This window comes from Delphinapterus leucas, chromosome 7, assembly GCF_059928025.1.
Source record: "Delphinapterus leucas isolate spDelLeu-1000000601 "Yukka" chromosome 7, BTC_Dleu_Yukka2, whole genome shotgun sequence".
NCBI lineage: Eukaryota > Metazoa > Chordata > Mammalia > Artiodactyla > Monodontidae > Delphinapterus > Delphinapterus leucas.
Window position 1 is genome coordinate 7,636,699 of NC_143135.1, and position 17,473 is coordinate 7,654,171.

Sequence of the window (17,473 nt, forward strand, 5' to 3'; positions counted from 1 at the left end):
GAGTGTTAGGGCGGGGGACACACACGGACCGTCTAGGCTAGGCCGGTGTTGCCCCTCCTCACTTGGGGAAACTAAGGACCAGAAGGGGCCTGTTTGTAGGTCTCGTTTTACCGAGATTGAGGTGTGGGGGTGGTCCTGCCTCCGCAGCCGGGTAGCAGGGCGGGGCAAGCCTCAGAAGATTTGTTTGGGGCCCGATGGTTTCACAGTGAGTGTGTTTGAACCTGAACAGCCGGAAACGGTTACCGGCTCCCCTAGGCCCGGCTTGTGGGGACCCCAACCGCCTGCGGCTTCCCCTCCCAAGTTCCTCTCTGCCGGGGGGGGGGGGGCGTTGGCCAGGCCTCCAGGCTCCAGTTTTCTAGCTGCGGAGAACCCACCCGTCGCTTGCAGCTGCCCCTTTTCATCTGGCCTCATGGGGAGCCAGGCTTTCGGGGCCCCAGTCCCTCCTGTGTGAACTGGAGCTCCCTCTATCCCCAGACCTCGAGGCCCCTTCTCCAGGTAGCCGCGTTTTCATTCCTCCCTCCCCACAAGCCCCTCTTCCCCAAGTGTTCCCACCTTGTCCTAGCCCCTCCCCCAGGCTATCACAAGGAACCGCCGCGCCCACGCCCCCGATGTCTACCCAACCTGTGCCCCCCGCTGCCCGCAGGAAGACGCCCGGCCCCAGGCCGGGTTAGCCCCGTGGGAACGGTTTGTCTCGAAAACAGGAACCCGGGCCGGGGGCTGGGCGGGGCGCCCCTTCCCCACCGCAGTCTACTTCCTGCCCCTCCCGGCTTCCTCTGCCCCACACCAGACAGGGCGGGGGGCAGGGGGGTGTCTGTGATGGGGGGAGAGGACCGGTGGTTTAGTTCCCCCCTTCCATGTCCCGAGCGGCCTGACCTCCCCTCACCCACCCTCGGCGCGGCCCGTGGCGCAGCCCCCCCGCCCGCGGCCCTCGTCTCCCGGGCGGCGCGGCAGGGCAGGGGTTAAGCTGCCGCAGGGACCGCCGCGTGCGGGGCGAGAGGGAGCCCCCGATGGGGGAGGCGCAGCCGCCGGTGCGGAGCCCGGCGTAGGGGCGGGAGGGGAGGGGAGGGGAGGGGAGAGGAGGGGGCGGCCGCGGCGCGGGGGCGGGGCGGCGGGGAGCGGGGCCGCGGCGCGGAGAGCGGGCGGGAGCCGCAGCCGCAGCGAGGTCGGCGGGCGGGAGAGCACGGAGGTGGCGCCAGTCGGGCCGGGTGCGGGCTTCTTGCCGCGGGTCCCAAGTGTGAGTGAATGAGCGCGGGGCGGGGAGGTGCTCAGGGCAGAGGAGGCCCGGCCCCTAGGGGCCCTTGAGGGCGGCGCAGACGGGCTGGGGGCGGCGGGTGGGTTGGTGGGTGGGGAATCTGCGGCCCGGGTCAGGGCTTAGGAGGAACCTGCCGAGAGACCCGAAGCTCCCTGGACAAGCGCGGGAGGGGGCGGCAAACGGGGCGCACCCGGCTCTTCCTAGCCACGTCTCAGCGGGACCTTCCCCGGCGAAGCCCCCATTTGACAGATGAGAAAATTGAGGCTCCGAGAGGCCAAGTGACTCTCAAGGTCACACAGCGAGGAAGCGGGAGAGCCGCGGGGTGATGACTCTGGGTGGCTCCTAGGAAAAGTCTACCAGAGAACTCCATAGAGGAGCGCCCCGCTCCCCCCCGCCCGCAGCCCGGGGGAGTATGTGTAGGGGCGGGGTACCTTCTGTGGGGCAAGGCTTTGCCAGCGTCCGTGGGTACGGGATGTCAGGTCGCTGGGGCCGCAGGGCTGGCCCTAGATCGCAGATGAAGGGGGCGGGGGCGGAATGGGCGTGTGTGCATACCCACCGGGTGTGTGCATGTGTGGGAGAGTGTACATGCGTGTAGGTGCACTGCCTTGCGTGTGTGCACACGTGTGCGGATGTCGCGCTGCTGTGGCCGCGGAACTCCAGGCTGGCCTGGCTCTAGTGAGCAGCAGGGCCCCCTCCAACGGGTTTGCATTCTGGGGTAGAGAGCTGGGTATGTGTGTCCGAGGTTTCCTTCGTTCAGATGTGCGAGGGCTGTGGGTGCCATTGTGTGTGAGAGAGAGAGTATGGGAGGTAATTGCCTGAGGCTCGGCTTCTTGGGAGCCTCAGGCATTCTTGCACCCCGATGTGGGCCCCTGGCCTCGGGTGTGGAATGAGTGTCTCTGCATGGGTGCGTATATTCCCGCCAGTGACTGGAGCTGCTGGTGGAGTCGTACAGGCACTCTCCACCCCGCACGGTGCTAGCGCCCCCTTCTGGGCACCCTACTCTGTGCTCGAGTGTGGACGGCCTGTGTGTGCGCTCAGTTCGACTGTGCAGTATGGGGACCTGCGTCAGGGTCTGGGGATGAAGATAGCCTGCGGAAGGTCTGAGCCGGGACCCTTGGGGCCTTCACGGAGGAGGTGGCTTGGGAGCGCGCGGTTCCCAGGCTCAGGCTTCCCGCTGACGCCTCCGGGCCGCAGTGGGCTCCCCGCTCCGCCCTCTCCGCCCCCCACCCCGCCCCAGGAATGTTCCTCTCCGCTTCAGCCCGCCTCCCCAATGGCAGGCCCCTGGGGGCTGCCACAGCCACGCCTTCCTTTCCGGGGAGCCCAGGAGGGGGCGACGCGGGCAGGACGCCTGGGTTCCTCCCCCCTCTCATCCCAGGGAGAAATTCCTCCGAGGTCCCCTCAGGCTCTGGGTTCCCAAAATAACCCTGCGGGGGAAGGGAGGCTGTGAAGGGAGGGAAGCGGGAGGGGCGCAGAACTGAGCTGCGGGGTGCTGCAGGTGCCTCTGGGGAGAGGACGTGAGAAGAGGGCCTGCGGGGAGGGGGGGCTGGGACACTAACCAGCCCCCCGAGTTCTGGCTCGTCCCTATCCCCGGGGAGTCCCTCAGCCCTCCCACGACTCCAAGGGTGGGCCGGAAGCTTCTTGGTCAGTTCGTTTCCCAACTGGTGGGTTGCAACATCCCGGGCCAGTTAACCCCAGGAGTGGCCGCGGCGGACGACTCCGCCCCTGCCCAGCAGGGGGCGTGCCTGCCCCGCCCCATTTCTGTCCGCGGGGCCGCTCCCCTGGCCCGCGCCTCCGCAGACTCCGGCTCTGTCTCTCCCGGGACAGGGGTCAGGTCCGAGCCCCGTGGAGGCTCTCGGAGCGCAGCTTGGCCCAGCCTACCCGCGCCGGAGGCCATGGCGGGCACCCTGGACCTGGACAAGGGCTGCACGGTGGAGGAGCTGCTCCGTGGTTGCATTGAAGCCTTCGGTGAGTGGCACGGGAGGACACGCCCAGCCTGAGACCAGCCGGGAGCCTGAACCCTGACCCCTGCCTCTCAGGGCAGACCTCTGCCCAACTCGCATCCTGCAGCCTCTTTGGCGAAAGTCTCCTCCTTCATCCCGGGGTAGAGAGATCCACACGGTGCAGAAAGAGAAAAGGTTTCCCTTCCCTAGTATACCAGCGTTGAAGGGAGGAGCGACGGGGTCCCCAGACTCTGACCCACGAGGACCGTTATCTGTCTCCCCGGGGGATCCGGAGGAACTCGCTATTGCGGCCTGGAAGCTGTTTCCGGCTGATGGGGGGTGGCTTATCTGGTGAAGGGGTGCCCCTTCCCCAGGCACTCAGGAAATGACCTCTGGATTCTTGACCCCGTGGAACCCGTCTCCTTCCGCCCCAGCTGGTTCCCCTCCAGACTACAGGCCCGACTCAGACGCTCCTCTCCTCTAGTTCCTCGGATCCTGCCTTATCCCTCTTCCACCCTACCTTTACTTTATAATCTGCCTCCTGGTTTCGGAGCCCTCGGAAAGCCGGAGGCGGCCGGGAGCCAGAAACCCGGCAGGCTGCGGGGTAGGGTTTAGGGACCGAAGCTGCGGGACGTAGGGTCAACCCGCTTCTCCTTGACCCCTCGGAGTTAGATGACTCCGGGAAGGTGCGGGACCCGCAGCTGGTGCGCATGTTCCTCATGATGCACCCCTGGTACATCCCTTCCTCTCAGCTGGCGGCAAAACTGCTGTACGTATATCCTTCGCCGGCCTCGCCAAGGGCCCTGCAGTCCGCATCCATAAGGGAGCCCCGCTGCCCAGCGGGGGCAGAGGATGGGCTTCGCTCCTAGAGCGTGGGCCACTCCCACACCACAGAATTCAGGATTGGCCCAGGCTGCAGCTAGGGCCTAAGCTCCACCCCTTTCCTCCCCTTAGAGCTAAGGCCCCGTCCCCGGGTCTCTCCCCAGGCTAGGCCTTGCTCTTTCCTCCCCACAGCCTAGGACCTGTTCCTACTCCCAGCGCAGGTTCTGCCTCTTGCTTCTCTCCCAGAACCCAGGTCCTGCTCTCAGCCTCTCCCAGAATCTGGCCCCCATTCCATCCAGGCACCCTCCCAAAGCTCACACCTCACCTCTGTTTTCAGCCCCTTTCCAGAGCTTGGGCCCTGCCCGCCCCAGACCCCACCCCTAGAATTTCTCCTAGAACCGGGCCCTGCCCTCAGCCTCCCCCAAGAACTCGGGTTCCATCCCCTGCCTCCTTTTCTAGAGTAAGTCTCCATGCTTGTTTTCCTTAACTCTGCTTCACCTACCAACAATCCCGGAAGGACAACTCCAGTTCGCTTCAGGTGAAAACATGCCATCTGGTCAGGTGAGTCTTCCTCTTGGGGCTCTGTCCCCTCCTCTGCTCCCTTATCTCAGGCTTCAGACTGGCCTGAAGGAGTGGAAATAGCTCGTTCTGGAAGCTGGTCATGTGGGTTTGAACCCAGCTCTGTCCATGGTGGTTGTGCTGCCGCAGGCTTGCCCCTTCCTGGTCCTGGCCCGGTCCCTGTTTTCTGATCTGCCCAGTGCGGGTAGGGAAGGAAAGAGCTGGGCAAGGGGAACCACAGTTCAAGGCTCTTTCCCCCTCTCTGGGGAACTACAGTCCTAGGGGATGGTGAGGGAAGGGCTGCCTTGGGTGACTCTGAACCTCCACCAGGTACTGGATCTCAGCATTCCCAGCAGAGTTTGACTTGAATCCTGAGCTCGCTGAGCAGATCAAGGAGCTGAAGGCTCTGCTAGACCAAGAAGGGAACCGCCGGCACAGCAGCCTCATCGACATCGAGAGCGTGTGCGTGGGGGGAGCTCGGAGGGCTGGGCAGGGCACTCAGCATCCTACACCATCTGCACTTAATAAATGTTTGTCGAATTGAATGGGTGAGGGTCATGTCACTCTTGCTTAAAAACCTTCTATGGCTTCCTATCGTCTTCAAAATGCCTCAGCTGGGGATTAAGGCCTTTCATAGTCTCAGGCCAGCTTGGCATTCCTGCCTCATCTTCCACAGCCCACCACCCCATACCAGGCACCTCATACTGCAGCTGCACGGGTCCACTCACCATTCTGCAGCTCCTGCATCCTTTCCCACCATGGCGCTTTGCTCATGTCCCCTTGCCTCCTCCTCCGTGTTATCAAAACTTAGCACAAGTGTGGAGTGTCTGTGGGCTCTTTCAGGGCAGAATTTGTCGTTCCTGCCTCTGTTCCTCCATGACACTTTGTGCAGACCTCTGCCCAAAGACCTCCACACTTGTGTCACGCTGTTTCGTGATTGTTTGTTTGTGTCTGTCTCCCTCAGTAGACTGTGAGCTCCTCGGGGGCAGGAACCGTGTCTTGCTCATCTCTGTACCCCCAGCGCCTAGCACAGTGCCTGTCACAGAGTAGGTCTTCCATAAATCTGTGTTGAGTGTGTGATGAGGGGGAGATTGCAGGAGGTGCTGGGACTGGGGACATTCGTGCCCTGCACAGTGTCTCGCGGTCAGCGTGAGTGGCATGAGTGTAGGGCCATGAGGGGTGGGGCATCTTCAGCAAAGGACTCACTGCCCCGCCCCACTCCCCCAGCCCCACCTACAAGTGGAATCGGCAGGTGACCCAGAGGAACCCTGTGGAACAGAAAAAGCGCAAGATGTCCCTGTTGTTTGACCACCTGGACCCCATGGAGCTGGCAGCACATCTCACCTACTTGGAATATTGCTCCTTTTGCAAGATCCTGGTGCGGCCCAGTGGCCTTCAGTCAGGGAGCGGGTGTGGGCTGGGGAGGGGGTGCCAGGAGGGGCAGGGTCTCTGGGGTATGTGGGGTCACAGGGTGGGTCTGGGGTTTCAATGTAACCACCAAAGGGCCGCTGGAGGGTGAGGAGCGGCCATTGGTGAGGGGAGGGGCCACAGGGTGCTGAGGCCACTGTGCCTGCAGTTCCAGGACTATCACAGTTTTGTGACTCACGGCTGCACCGTGGACAACCCTGTCCTGGAGCGATTCATCTCCCTCTTCAACAGTGTCTCGCAGTGGGTGCAACTCATGATTCTCAGCAAGCCCACAGCCCCGCAGCGGGCCCTGGTCATCACACACTTCGTCCACGTTGCAGAGGTGCCTGTCCCTCCCCTTCCCCCCAACCTCCCAAATTGCCAGTAGGGCTGAGTCCCTCCTTTCCCCTAACCCACTGCTAGGTCTTCTCCAGAAAAGCTGGGCCAAATTCTGGGCCCACTCAGTGACTCACTGCCTCATCTCTCTCCATTTATTCCCCAGAAACTCCTGGAGCTGCAGAATTTCAACACGCTGATGGCGGTGGTCGGGGGCCTGAGCCACAGCTCCATTTCCCGCCTCAAGGAGACCCACAGCCACGTGAGCCCAGAGACCATCAAGGTGCTTGAGACTCGGGGGGTCAGGGGAATGGCCTGGTCAGCCTTCCCAGGGCTGGCCTCGCTGAGAACTCCCAGCAGTGCTGGGGGCTGGGCACTCCCTCTTCATTTGATAAATGAGGAAACTGAGTCTGGGGGTTAAATCCTTTTCCAGTTGCACAGTGAAAGCAGCAGAGTGGAGTCTCACAGGTCTGCCGAACTTCAAAGCTCGTGCTTTACTCCTCCCCTGCTTATTTTATTTTATTTTATTTTGGTCGTGCCGCACACATGTGGGATCTTAGTTCCCTGACCAGGGATCAAACCTGTGCCCCCTGCAGTGGAAGCACCGAGTTTTAACCACGGGACCACCAGGGAAGTCCCTATTTTTTTTTAAAAAACATAACTGGTGACATACATATAGAAAAGTCTATAAAACATATGTACAGTTAAAAAAAATTAGAAAACGCCTGTGTAAGTACCACTCAGGTCAAGAAGTAGAACACTGCCAGCCCCCGAAGCTCCCAGCACCTTAGCGCACAACTCCGTCCTCATCAGAGGCAAACAATGTCATAACATTCCTAAGGATGATGACCTTGCTTTTCTTTCTTTTTAAAAATTTTTATTTATTTATTCATTTATTTTGGCCATACTGCGCGGCATGTGGGATCTTAGTCCCCACACCCGTGCTCCCTGCAGTGAAAGCTCAGAATCCTAACCACTGGACCACCAGGGAATTCCTGACCTTGTTTTTCTTGATAGCTTTACCACCTGTGCATGCATCCCAAAAGCATGTGTGTTTCTTGTTGCCTGTTTTTGAACCTCCTATGAATGGAATTGTGTTGTATACGTGATTTTACTTCTTGCTTCTTTCATTCTTACATTCCGTTATGTGGAGCAATTGCTCATTCACTTCCGTTGCCGTATAATGTTTTAGTCCACCCCGATTTGTGTATCTCCTCTACTACTGAACATTGGGGGTTTTTCCAGTTTGGGCTGTTACGAATGATACCACTAAGAATATTCTTCGAAATCGTCGTCCTGTGCTGCTCTGCCTCCCTGATCCTCAGTTTCCTCTCCTGTGAAATGGTTTTTTAAAAAAATATTTATTTATTTATTTTCTTTATGTTTTTGGCTGTGTCGGGTCTTAGCTGCGGCACGTGGGGTCTTCATTGAAGCTTGCGGGATCTTTTGTTGCGGCGCGGGCTCTTCATTGTGGCGTGCGGGCTTCTCTCTAGTTGTGGCGCACAGGTTCCAGAGTGCTGGGCTCTGTAGTTTGCGGCCCACAGGCTCTCTTGTTGAGGCACGCGAGCTCAGTAGTTGCGGCACGGGGGCCTAGATGCCTCGCGGCATGTGGGATCTTAGCTCCCTGACCAAGGATCAAACCCGTGTCCCCTGCATTGGAAGGCGGGTTCTTTACCACTGGACCACCAGGGAAGTCCCCTCTTCTGTTAAATGTTGATGATAATCTGTGCCCAGGCCTGGTGTAGAGGTGTGGTATTTGGTAGTGGGTGTCCCTTTGAACTCGTGACCTATGACTTCTGATTCCCAGGGGCTAAGGGAGCCAGTGTTGGGGGATAGTGAGGGAGGCTTTTGACCTTTCACCCATCCCTAACCCTGACTCCACATCCTCTCCCACATTTCCAGGGCTGGGCAGGGGAAGGAGAGCTGAGCTTGAGATATGTGATGTGTGTGTGTGTGTGTGTGTGTGTGTGTGTGTGTGTGTGTGTGTTTGTGTGTGTGTGTGACCCTCTGCCCTTTGTCCCCCAGCTCTGGGAAGGTCTGACAGAACTAGTGACGGCCACTGGTAACTATGGCAACTACCGGCGCCGGCTGGCAGCCTGCGTGGGTTTCCGCTTCCCCATCTTGGGTGTGCACCTCAAGGACCTGGTGGCCCTGCAGCTGGCACTGCCTGACTGGCTGGACCCCACCCGGACCCGACTTAATGGGGCCAAGATGAAGCAGCTCTTCAGCATCCTGGAGGAGCTGGCCATGGTGACCAGCCTTCAGCCCCCAGTGCAAGCCAACCCCGACCTGCTGAGCCTGCTGACGGTGAGGGGCCAGGCAGCAGGGTCGACAGCTGCACCTGGTCCTGCAGGCTTGGCCTTGGGTTCTCAGTTATGATCGAAGAACTGACACCCAGCCTGGGCCCCAAGGCTGGGATGAACTTGGAGAAGGGTTCTAGGCTCCAGATGGGGCTGTGGGCCCCTGAGGCTGGCATGTGGACTTGAGGCTGGGCCTGGGCCCTGGGTTGAGTTCCTAGCAGTGGGCTGTGTTCAAGGTTTGGGGTCAAACTCTGGATTCTGGGTATAGGGGTGGCTTTTATTTTTTTTTTTAATTTTTAGCTTTTGGCTGTGCTTCATGGCTTGTGGGATCTTAGTTCCCTGACCAGGGATGGAACCCGCACCCTCGGCAGTGAAAGGGCCGAGTCCTAACCCCTGGACTGCCAGGGAGTTCCCCAGGGGCGGCTTTTAAACATGGCCCAGAGCTCTGAGCTTCTGGGCTTGGTCTTGGACTTGGTTTTGAGCCCTAGTGTAGGAGTTGGGTTCTAGTCCAGATCTGGACTAGGTTCTAATCGTTGGGCTGGGGCTTAGGTTTTAAGGTTTGGTGTGAAGTCTTACCTGTTTCTGGGTTCTGGACTGAGATGGGGATTGAAATCTGAGCTGGAGTCTGGTTGCTGGGTGGGATTCTGTGTTGGGGGGGAATTTCAGAGCTCTCAGCTGGGTTGCGACCTGGATTCTTGGCTGAGATCTTGACAGTGCATTGTGTTCAAGGTTTGGGGCCGAGATACAGGTTCTGGTCTGTGTGGTAGGCTGGCGTGTGGTTGCTGGGATGTGTTCTAAGCTGGCCTTTGTCCTGAGTCTAGCTTCTGGGCCAGGCTCGGGGCTGGGCTGCGACCTCTAGGTAGACCTGTGGGTCTGAGTTCTGGGCAGTGGGCTCTTGAGGGCAGCGGAGGCCAGTGGGCGTGATCAGACCTGTGTGTCCCAGGTGTCTCTGGATCAGTATCAGACAGAGGATGAGCTCTACCAGCTGTCCCTGCAGCGGGAACCGCGCTCCAAGTCCTCGGTGAGGGACGGAATCGCTGCTTACCCACTCGGCCCATCCTCTTCCTCCCCCACCTCTGCCCTCCCGGGAGTTCCAAGATTAGAGGCTACCTCACCTATCCTGCTCGTTGGGCAGGCTTCCTTGTCCCCAGGGCTTGCCCTCTCTCCTCCACTGGGCCCTGGGCTTCCTCACCTCTGGCCCTCTCTCAGCCTCGACCATTCCCACAGCCAACCAGCCCCACCAGCTGCACGCCGCCTCCCCGGCCCCCGGTGCTGGAGGAGTGGACCTCAGCGGCCAAACCCAAGCTGGATCATGGACTCATGGTGGAGCACATTGAGAAGATGGTGGAGGTGAGACTCTGTGGCAGCCAGCTCTGGAGTCTGCGGGGTGGGGGGACAGGTCCGTAGTGGTCAATCAAGGCTAGTTTTGCCATGGCACTGCCCTGGGAGCCACCACCAGTGCCAGGTTCAAGGGCCAACACTCAGTCTCCAGAAGGCACGGGGCACAGCTGATGGGTGGGGTTGGGATGGGGGTACGGAGAAGGGAGGTGGTGGGGGAGCCAGACAGCTGCCCACGGCTGAGACGCCCGCCCTTCATCACTTGGACTGGGCATGTGGGCAGGGTGGGGCCAATGCTCCTTTTATCCTCCCCTCCCCTATGTGTCCCTCTATGTACTCCAGTCTGTGTTCCGGAACTTCGATGTCGATGGGGACGGCCACATCTCACAGGAGGAGTTCCAGATCATCCGTGGGAACTTTCCTTACCTCAGCGCCTTTGGGGACTTCGACCAGAACCAGTGAGGAGGCCTGGGGGCAGGGGGAGAGGGAAAGCAGGCTCACTTCCCCTTGGGTTTTAGTTTCCTCCCGTGCAAGATGAGGACATTGAACCAGATGATCTTGAGGGAGGAAGCCACCCATGTGGGGAGGGGCTCTTATTTTCGGGGAGGCTTCCAGCTGCAGAGGCACAGGGTTACCTCACTTATTCAGACCGAAGAGGGGGTGGGGGGACTCCACCTGAATCTTGCAAAGACGGTGGCCTGGGGACTGTTGCTACATAAATGCCATTTTATTTGTGGAGCTCACAGCTGGCAAAAAGTGTGGGCACGTTGAACTCCTGGGTAGCCTGTCTTAATGAATAGATAAGAAAGGCCTGCAATTAGCAGCACCCACTTGCTTATCAACAATTCACAATTCACATGCTGACAATTTGGACAAACAGCTGGTTCTCTGGAGTAGGTTAAACATGCAACCATGTTCACACCCTGGTTTTGCTGAGCGGACAAAATTCCAATCAAAATTTATAGTCCATCCCAGGTCGATTTACTTTTCAGTGTTATCCATATTTCAAAAAGCTGGGTTTTTTCCCATATTATAAAAATGCATGGTTAAAAAAAAATCCAGGTAGTAAAATAGATTTATAGTGAGCAAAGTGTATAAGGTAAGAAGTGAAAATTCCCTCCCTCCTTTCCCACTCAGAGGTTGTCATTAGTAACTATGTTAGTAACATTACTGGTGTGGCAATGCCTGTATCTTTCCAGTCTTTTTTTCATGCGTGTTGCAAATTGTTAGAGAATTTGTCTGTGTCTGTTTCATAGACAAACAGGATGATGGTATAAATCTGGTTCCGCCAGTGGCGTTCATTGTAGTTGCTTTGTTTCTCCTCCCAGCGTTGGGAACAAATAGTTGAAAACAGAGTTTTCTCTGAGTTGAAAACAGTTCCCTGTCACCTCCCTGCGTTAGGGTGGAGTTTTTCCAGGCCACACTTTTAGGGAGGGTGCAGCCCTTGGAGACCTTCAAGGCGTCAGCTTCATGCAGGCGTCTCAGCCTTAACTCCCCACCTCCTGCAGGCCCCAGGCAGGTATCAAAATCCAGCACCCGGCTCCTGGGGCAGCCACAGCTCACTGAATCAATCCGAAGATCTCTCTTTGTTTCTGAAACTTGGGGGTTTCCATTTCTTACAAACTCACCTATGCATTTAAAGCAATTTTTGATATATTTTAACCAGCATCTGGGTATTTGTGGCAGTAGGGTTTTCAGGGTTTTTTGTTTTTGTTTTTAAATCACTGTCTTGACAGAGCTGCATGCTTTGTGTTTTTTTACTTTTGTTTTCCACTTAAACCCTCATCATGGACATCTTTCCAGGCCGATGCGTGCAGAACTACCTCGTTCTGTAGGACAGCTGCAGCGTGTCACACTGTGTGGCTGGGCCCTCATTTGCCTCACCATTCTCCTGCTGGTGGACATGTAGGCTGTTCCCAGTTTTTCGCTATTAACATCCACCATGCTACTGTGAACATCTTTGTACCCATGCACTCAGGCCACTATTTTTGTAGGAGAAATTCCTAGAAGTGGGATAATTGGATCAAAAGATATGCACATTCTAAATTAGAAGAGAGACTGCCAAGGTGACCTCAGGCAAGGTTGTGCCAGCTTGCACTCCCATCAACAGTGAACGAGTGCCCATTTCCCAACTTCCTTGCCAACAGTGGATGCTATAATAAGCTTTACAATTTTGCCAGTCTAATTGGCAAATGGCGTCTTGGTTAAATTTGCATTTCTTTAATACTAGTGGGGGTAGGAGATCTTCATATGTTTACTGGCCACTTCTATTTCTTCTGTAAATTGCCTGTTCATGTCCTTTGTCCATTATTCCACTGGGTTTGTGAGTCTTTTTCTCATTGATTTCTAGAATCTCTGTTAATGGATATTAACCCTTGGTGTTGAATATGTTTGCAAATATTTTCTCCCAGTCTGTCATTTATGTTGTCCTTTTCCATATAAAATTTTTTAAAAATGTGTGCTCAATATGTCAGTCTTTTCCTTTTTGGCTTCTCGGATTTGTGTTATGCGTAGAAAGGCCTTCATCCCCTCAAGATTACAAAATTCTTCCCTTATACCTTTTCAGATACTTTGAAATTCTTATTTTTTACATTAGTGTTCTGAATTTAGTGGGAATTAAGTTTTCATGAACAGTGTGAGATAGGAGCCTAGGTTTACATATTTTCATAAACCATCAGTCGTCCCAACGTACCACTGATTTGAAGGACAACCTGGATCACGTAAATACAATGGGCAGGCGTTTCCAACAAGGGCCACCCCTGGTGGAAATAGCTCCCAGTGGCCCAGCATCTATTAACCATTACAGACGCTGTTGTCAATGTTCCATGTGCACTATCTCATTTAAGCCTTACCCAAAGGCCTCTGAGGTGTAGGAACTATCATCGTCCCCATTTATAGAAGAGGAAGCCGAGGGATGGGGCTTGAAGTCACACAGAGAAGAAGTAGAGCCCAGATTTGAACTGAGTTCTGTCCATCTCCAGAGCACGTGCTCACTCTTTCCCTAAAATATGTGAATGGATGAAAAAAAGGGCTCCGTGGGGAATCCCTGGATTACCTTTCTGGCAGGATTATGCAAGAGTGAGACAGGTGCAGCTTTTTCCAATCTTACCTGGTCCCCAAACTCATCAGAGATCTCTTAATTCTCAGGGCTCCGGACTGGTGTTCCACAGAGCTCACTTTGGGAAACAGAAGCTGATAATCCCATGGGAAAGTGCAGAGCAATTTTAGTTTACACACCAACTCTGTGAAGTGAGCAGGGCAGGAATTATGATCCCCATTTTTCCAGGGAGGAAACCCAGGGCAATTGACTTGCCCAAGATCACACAACTAGTTAGTAGCAGCTACTACATCTGCCTGACTCCAAGTCTAGTGTTCTTTCTCTTTCCTGCACCAGGGGTCCAAAATCAGGAGTCGGTGAGGACCTTTAACTTGGTAGGGGTTTTTCCCAGTGGGATGGGTTAAGCTGGTGGTGGGTGGTCCCAGGGAGGCCCCCAGAGCTGAGGCCCTCCCCCTTCCCGGACAGGGACGGCTGCATCAGCAAGGAGGAGATGGTCTCCTACTTTCTGCGCTCCAGCTCTGTGCTGGGTGGCCGCATGGGCTTCGTACACAACTTCCACGAGAGCAACTCCTTGCGCCCGGTCGCCTGCCGCCACTGCAAGGCCCTGGTGAGCCCCCGCCCAAGCCACGCCCCTCCAGCACCGGCCCCGCCCCATCCACGCCCGCCCTCCCTTCTGGCCCCGCCCCTGCCAGAGCCTTCTCAGCCTAGGCAAACCTTAATTCCACCTGCCTCCCCTCTTCCTGTTCTGAACAAAAGCCTGAGGGGGGCCCTAAGGCTCCAGAAAGGGTCACTCCCACTCCCTGCCCATGGAAAGGAAGAAGTAGAGTCATCCCCTCTAAACCCCTCCCCCCTACTACGGCCCCCTCCTCTATTTCAGATCCTGGGCATCTACAAGCAGGGCCTCAAATGCCGAGGTGAGATGGAGTTGCAAGGCTGCTGGGCTGAGTTTTTTGGGAAGAGTTACTATCTGGGTGAATATTCTCATTTTGGTGGGGTAATTGCCAAGGAGTGAAGTATCTTAGAGCCAGAGAGGCATGCTGATTGACGTGAAGGGGGTAGCCTTTAACAGGGCTTTTGTTGGGACTTCCCTGGCCATCCAGTGGTTAAGACTCCGTGCTTCCACTGCAGGGGGTGTGGGTTCGACCCCTGCTCTGGGAAGTAAGATCCCACCTGCCTCGCAGTTTTGCCAAAAAAAACCCCCAGAAACCAAAAACCAAAACAAGCAAACCAAAAACCCAAAAAACAACCAACAACAAACAAACAAACAAAAACCAGGGCCTTTATTTTGGTGAGGCAGCTGCCCAGGAACAGGGAGCTTTGGAGAGGGCACAGACTGCCGAGTAGGATGGAGAGAGCACTTGGAAAGGAGGCTCTTGTTTTGGTGGGGCAGCTGCTCAGGAGCAAAGGGACCTGGGGAGAGGTGCAGGCCTGTGGAATGGGGTGAAGGGTATTCTGATCAGTTGATCTGGCTGGGCTCCCCATCTGCCTCCCCAGCCTGTGGTGTTAACTGCCACAAGCAGTGCAAGGATCGTCTGTCAGTTGAGTGCCGGCGCCGGGCCCAGAGTGTGAGTCTGGAGGGGTCTGCACCCTCACCCTCACCCACACATACCCACCATCGCGCCTTCAGCTTCTCCCTGCCCCGCCCTGGCAGGCGAGGCTCCCGGCCTCCAGGTAAGAAGGGGTCTCTTTTTGTACTGGCCTGTGGAGGGAGGGAGGCAAGGCCATGGTGGCATAGTATTACCTTCTCCAGGATGGAAATTATTGCAGAGTTTGTAATTGTCTTATTTTGGTAGGGTGATGGAGAAGGGCTGGACAGGTAAGGGTGTCAGAAGGTGACCAGGGAGCCCTCAACCCTCTGAGGCTGAGGAGGAGAGAGACTAATAAATAAAAAAGAGTAAACGTGAAAGAGACTTCAAGATTCAATTTGCACTCTTATTTTGTTAGGGGGATTGACAATGGGTTGGAGAGGGAGTTTTGTGAGCCATTTTCCTGTGTTTGCCTTTTTGGCTGCTTTGGAGGCTATTCTGAGAAGAGTCCCTTGCCCCCCAAAGCTCCCAGCAGCTCTCTTGGGGCCATTGGTGGTTCTAGGTCAGTTTTCTGCATGACAATTCCTCAAATGATTATTTTGCTGAGAACACTCTGAACAACCATGTTCCACTGGGGTCTAAGGCAGTTGACCACAACTGTTCAGACTGGCATAAGTCCTCAAAAATAGAGGCAGGCACAGGGCATAAGTTCTCAAATACAGAAAAGATGAAACCATTCGCATTGAGCCTTCCAGAAGTGCTGGGGTCTAAAATGTAAAACACACACAAAACTGACATTTAAGCAAACCGCACCGATAAATCTGTGGCTGCAAAAAAGCTGTGGCAAAATGAAAACTTAGAAAAAGAGCCTCAAAAATTGGGCCTTTTGGTCATTCAGTGAATTGATTTTTGGTGGATGGTTCTGCTTCTGGGATGGGGCCGGGTGCCTCCAGTGATGGGGAGAAGGGCTGCTGAGGGCACAGGGACCCAGGAATTGGTCCTGTGGCACCCCCCTCCCTGCAGAGATCCGAGAGGAGGAGGTTCAGACGGTGGAGGATGGCGTGTTTGACATCCACTTGTAATTGATGGTGAGCCCCCCTGCAGCCTGGGCAGAGCCTCCCCACTCAGGGCTGGGGCAATGGGGGGATGGGTGGGACGGGTGCTCTGTCCAAATGGCCCAGGCCAGGTGGAATCCTGCTTTTTGGGGAGTGGGGAGGGTCTTCCTCACAACCTCTGTTTTTTTCTTCCCAGCTGTGACTGGATCAAGCACTCATGCCTGCTTTGGAGAAAAGACTTGGACCAGAGCAGGGAGCCTGGGGTGCTGCGGCAGCAGGCCGGGGCTGGGGGGCGGGGTGTGAGGGTGGCATGCAGCTGAGGGCAGGGCCAGGGCTGGTGTCCCTAAGGTTGTACAGATTCTTGTGAATATTTGTGTTTTCCACATGGAATAAAGGCCCAAGTAATTAACCTGGACTATCAGTGCCTAGAATCCTCGCGGGGGGCAGAGGGCAGGGGTCCGTAGGCACAGGGACTAGAACTGTGGCGCAGAAAACTCTGTAGTCAGAGAATCTTGGGAGATCTGGAATCTCATGTGTCTGGAATCTTGGGGGGAGGTAGGATTGTGGGGGATAGAGCCTTAGAACCAGGAAACCGTGGAACAGAGAGTTTTGGGGGGAGGTCTAGAATCTCTAGGAGTCCAGAATCTTGGGGGCCTAAAACTTGAAAGTAGAATTGCTGAGCCTGGTGGTCATGTATAGCCATAGCCTTCAGCCCGCAGCTGAATTTCCCTTGCTTGACAGGTGGTCTTTCAGCCTCTGCTTGTATACTTCCAGCAACGGGGAGCTCACTACAGAGAATCATGGGAGGGAGGGGGCAGCCCTGAGTGCTGGGTGTGGGGGAAGGAGCGAGGGGGGGCACACTCCTTGGGCTTGCAGCCTCCTGGCCTGGCGCTGCTGCCAGCCGGAAGGACAGGGACTTCCAGAGGAAATGCATATTGATCCTGCTGTCAGCCTCTGGCAGCCTCTCCCAACCCAGCTCTTCCCTCCCGAGTTTGCAGCATGGAGGTTTTGGGGGTCACCACTACCTGAGGAAGGCTAAGGCCACTTCAGAGGCTGGTCTTGGTGAGGAGGGTGGACTGGGGGTCTTCGAAAGGTTCTGAAGCTGAGCCAGGCTGCCCCTGGGGTGAGGAGGCTCTAGACAGCAGTCTGAGAATGGGAGCTACCTCCCCAGCTCCCCTCCCCCAAGCTGAGGCATGTCCTACAGCAACTGCAGGTTGTCCTGGGAGTGGAGGCCTGAGCACCCCAACTCCTACCTGCAAAGCACAATATCTGAGGACCTGGCAATGGCCTCAGCCCCCTCCCTCAAACTTCCTTGACCCCATGCCCATCTTTCCCTTTGAGACCCCACTCCCCCTGGCCTACTCCTCATCTGGGGTACCTCCTCCTCCCACCCTGTTACTTCTCAGCTGCAGCTCTGCCACCTGTTGGGCCCCCCAGCCCTGTCCCCCGTTGGGTCCCCCGCACTGCCCCTCCTTCCATCTTCAGCCCCCTCCCTTCCTTCCTCCTCTGGAGGCTGTAATATCCGTTTCACGATTTGGGGGCTGAGTTGCTATAACAACAGACGGCGATTGTGCTGTGAAGAGCAGCTCGCTCCCTGTGCTGCCTCCATCCCTGCAGCCCGGTCGGCTGGCTCCCCTCCCTGCCACCCCCCAGCCCCAGCCTGGCCTCTTCCCAGTGTGTGTGTTTGCAAATGTGTGCCCAGGTCTGCTCCCCCTGGGACTGTGACGTGTGACTGCCTTTTCATGGTTGCCTGTGTGAATTTGGCAGATGAGCTTCACATTGTGTGCGTGTGTGCATGTGTGTGCACAGGCATGCATACTGTATTCGCTGCATTTTTCCTCCACCGTGTGTCCTCACTGGACTGCGCATGGGAGAAGGGCC

The 17,473-nt window shown here is 56.4% G+C and overlaps 1 protein-coding gene across 11 annotated transcripts; it reads left to right on the top strand.

Annotated features, from left to right (window-relative positions):
* The first annotated feature begins 399 nt into the window (after positions 1–399).
* On the top strand, positions 400–16,001 carry RASGRP2 (RAS guanyl releasing protein 2). 11 transcript variants are annotated; one of them, XM_089914589.1, is made up of 17 exons: positions 400–495; positions 3,077–3,217; positions 3,865–3,967; positions 4,513–4,575; positions 4,903–5,034; positions 5,800–5,950; positions 6,149–6,322; positions 6,482–6,598; positions 8,341–8,622; positions 9,559–9,636; positions 9,825–9,965; positions 10,296–10,411; positions 13,477–13,618; positions 13,889–13,982; positions 14,506–14,682; positions 15,561–15,625; positions 15,789–16,001. In XM_089914589.1, the coding sequence occupies exons 2-16, from the start codon at positions 3,145–3,147 to the stop codon at positions 15,617–15,619; spliced, it is 1,902 nt and encodes a 633-aa protein (XP_089770715.1). In that variant the 5' UTR covers positions 400–495; positions 3,077–3,144; the 3' UTR covers positions 15,620–15,625; positions 15,789–16,001. The 11 variants fall into 11 exon arrangements, with proteins under 11 accessions (XP_089770715.1, XP_089770709.1, XP_089770711.1 ...); XM_089914583.1 differs by lacking the exon at positions 400–495 and adding an exon at positions 1,123–1,234; XM_089914585.1 differs by lacking the exon at positions 400–495 and adding an exon at positions 1,418–1,542.
* Positions 16,002–17,473: the final 1,472 nt, after the last annotated feature.

Coding starts and splice junctions, on each gene's coding strand:
- RASGRP2 (XM_089914580.1), top strand. CDS start 1,787: ATGGGCGTGTGTGCATACCCACCGGGTGTGTGCATGTGTGGGAGAGTG. Junction 1,980..3,076: donor ATTCTGGGGTAGAGAGCTGG/GTATGTGTGTCC, acceptor CTCCCGGGACAG/GGGTCAGGTCCGAGCCCCGT. Junction 14,683..15,560: donor GCGAGGCTCCCGGCCTCCAG/GTAAGAAGGGGT, acceptor CCCTCCCTGCAG/AGATCCGAGAGGAGGAGGTT.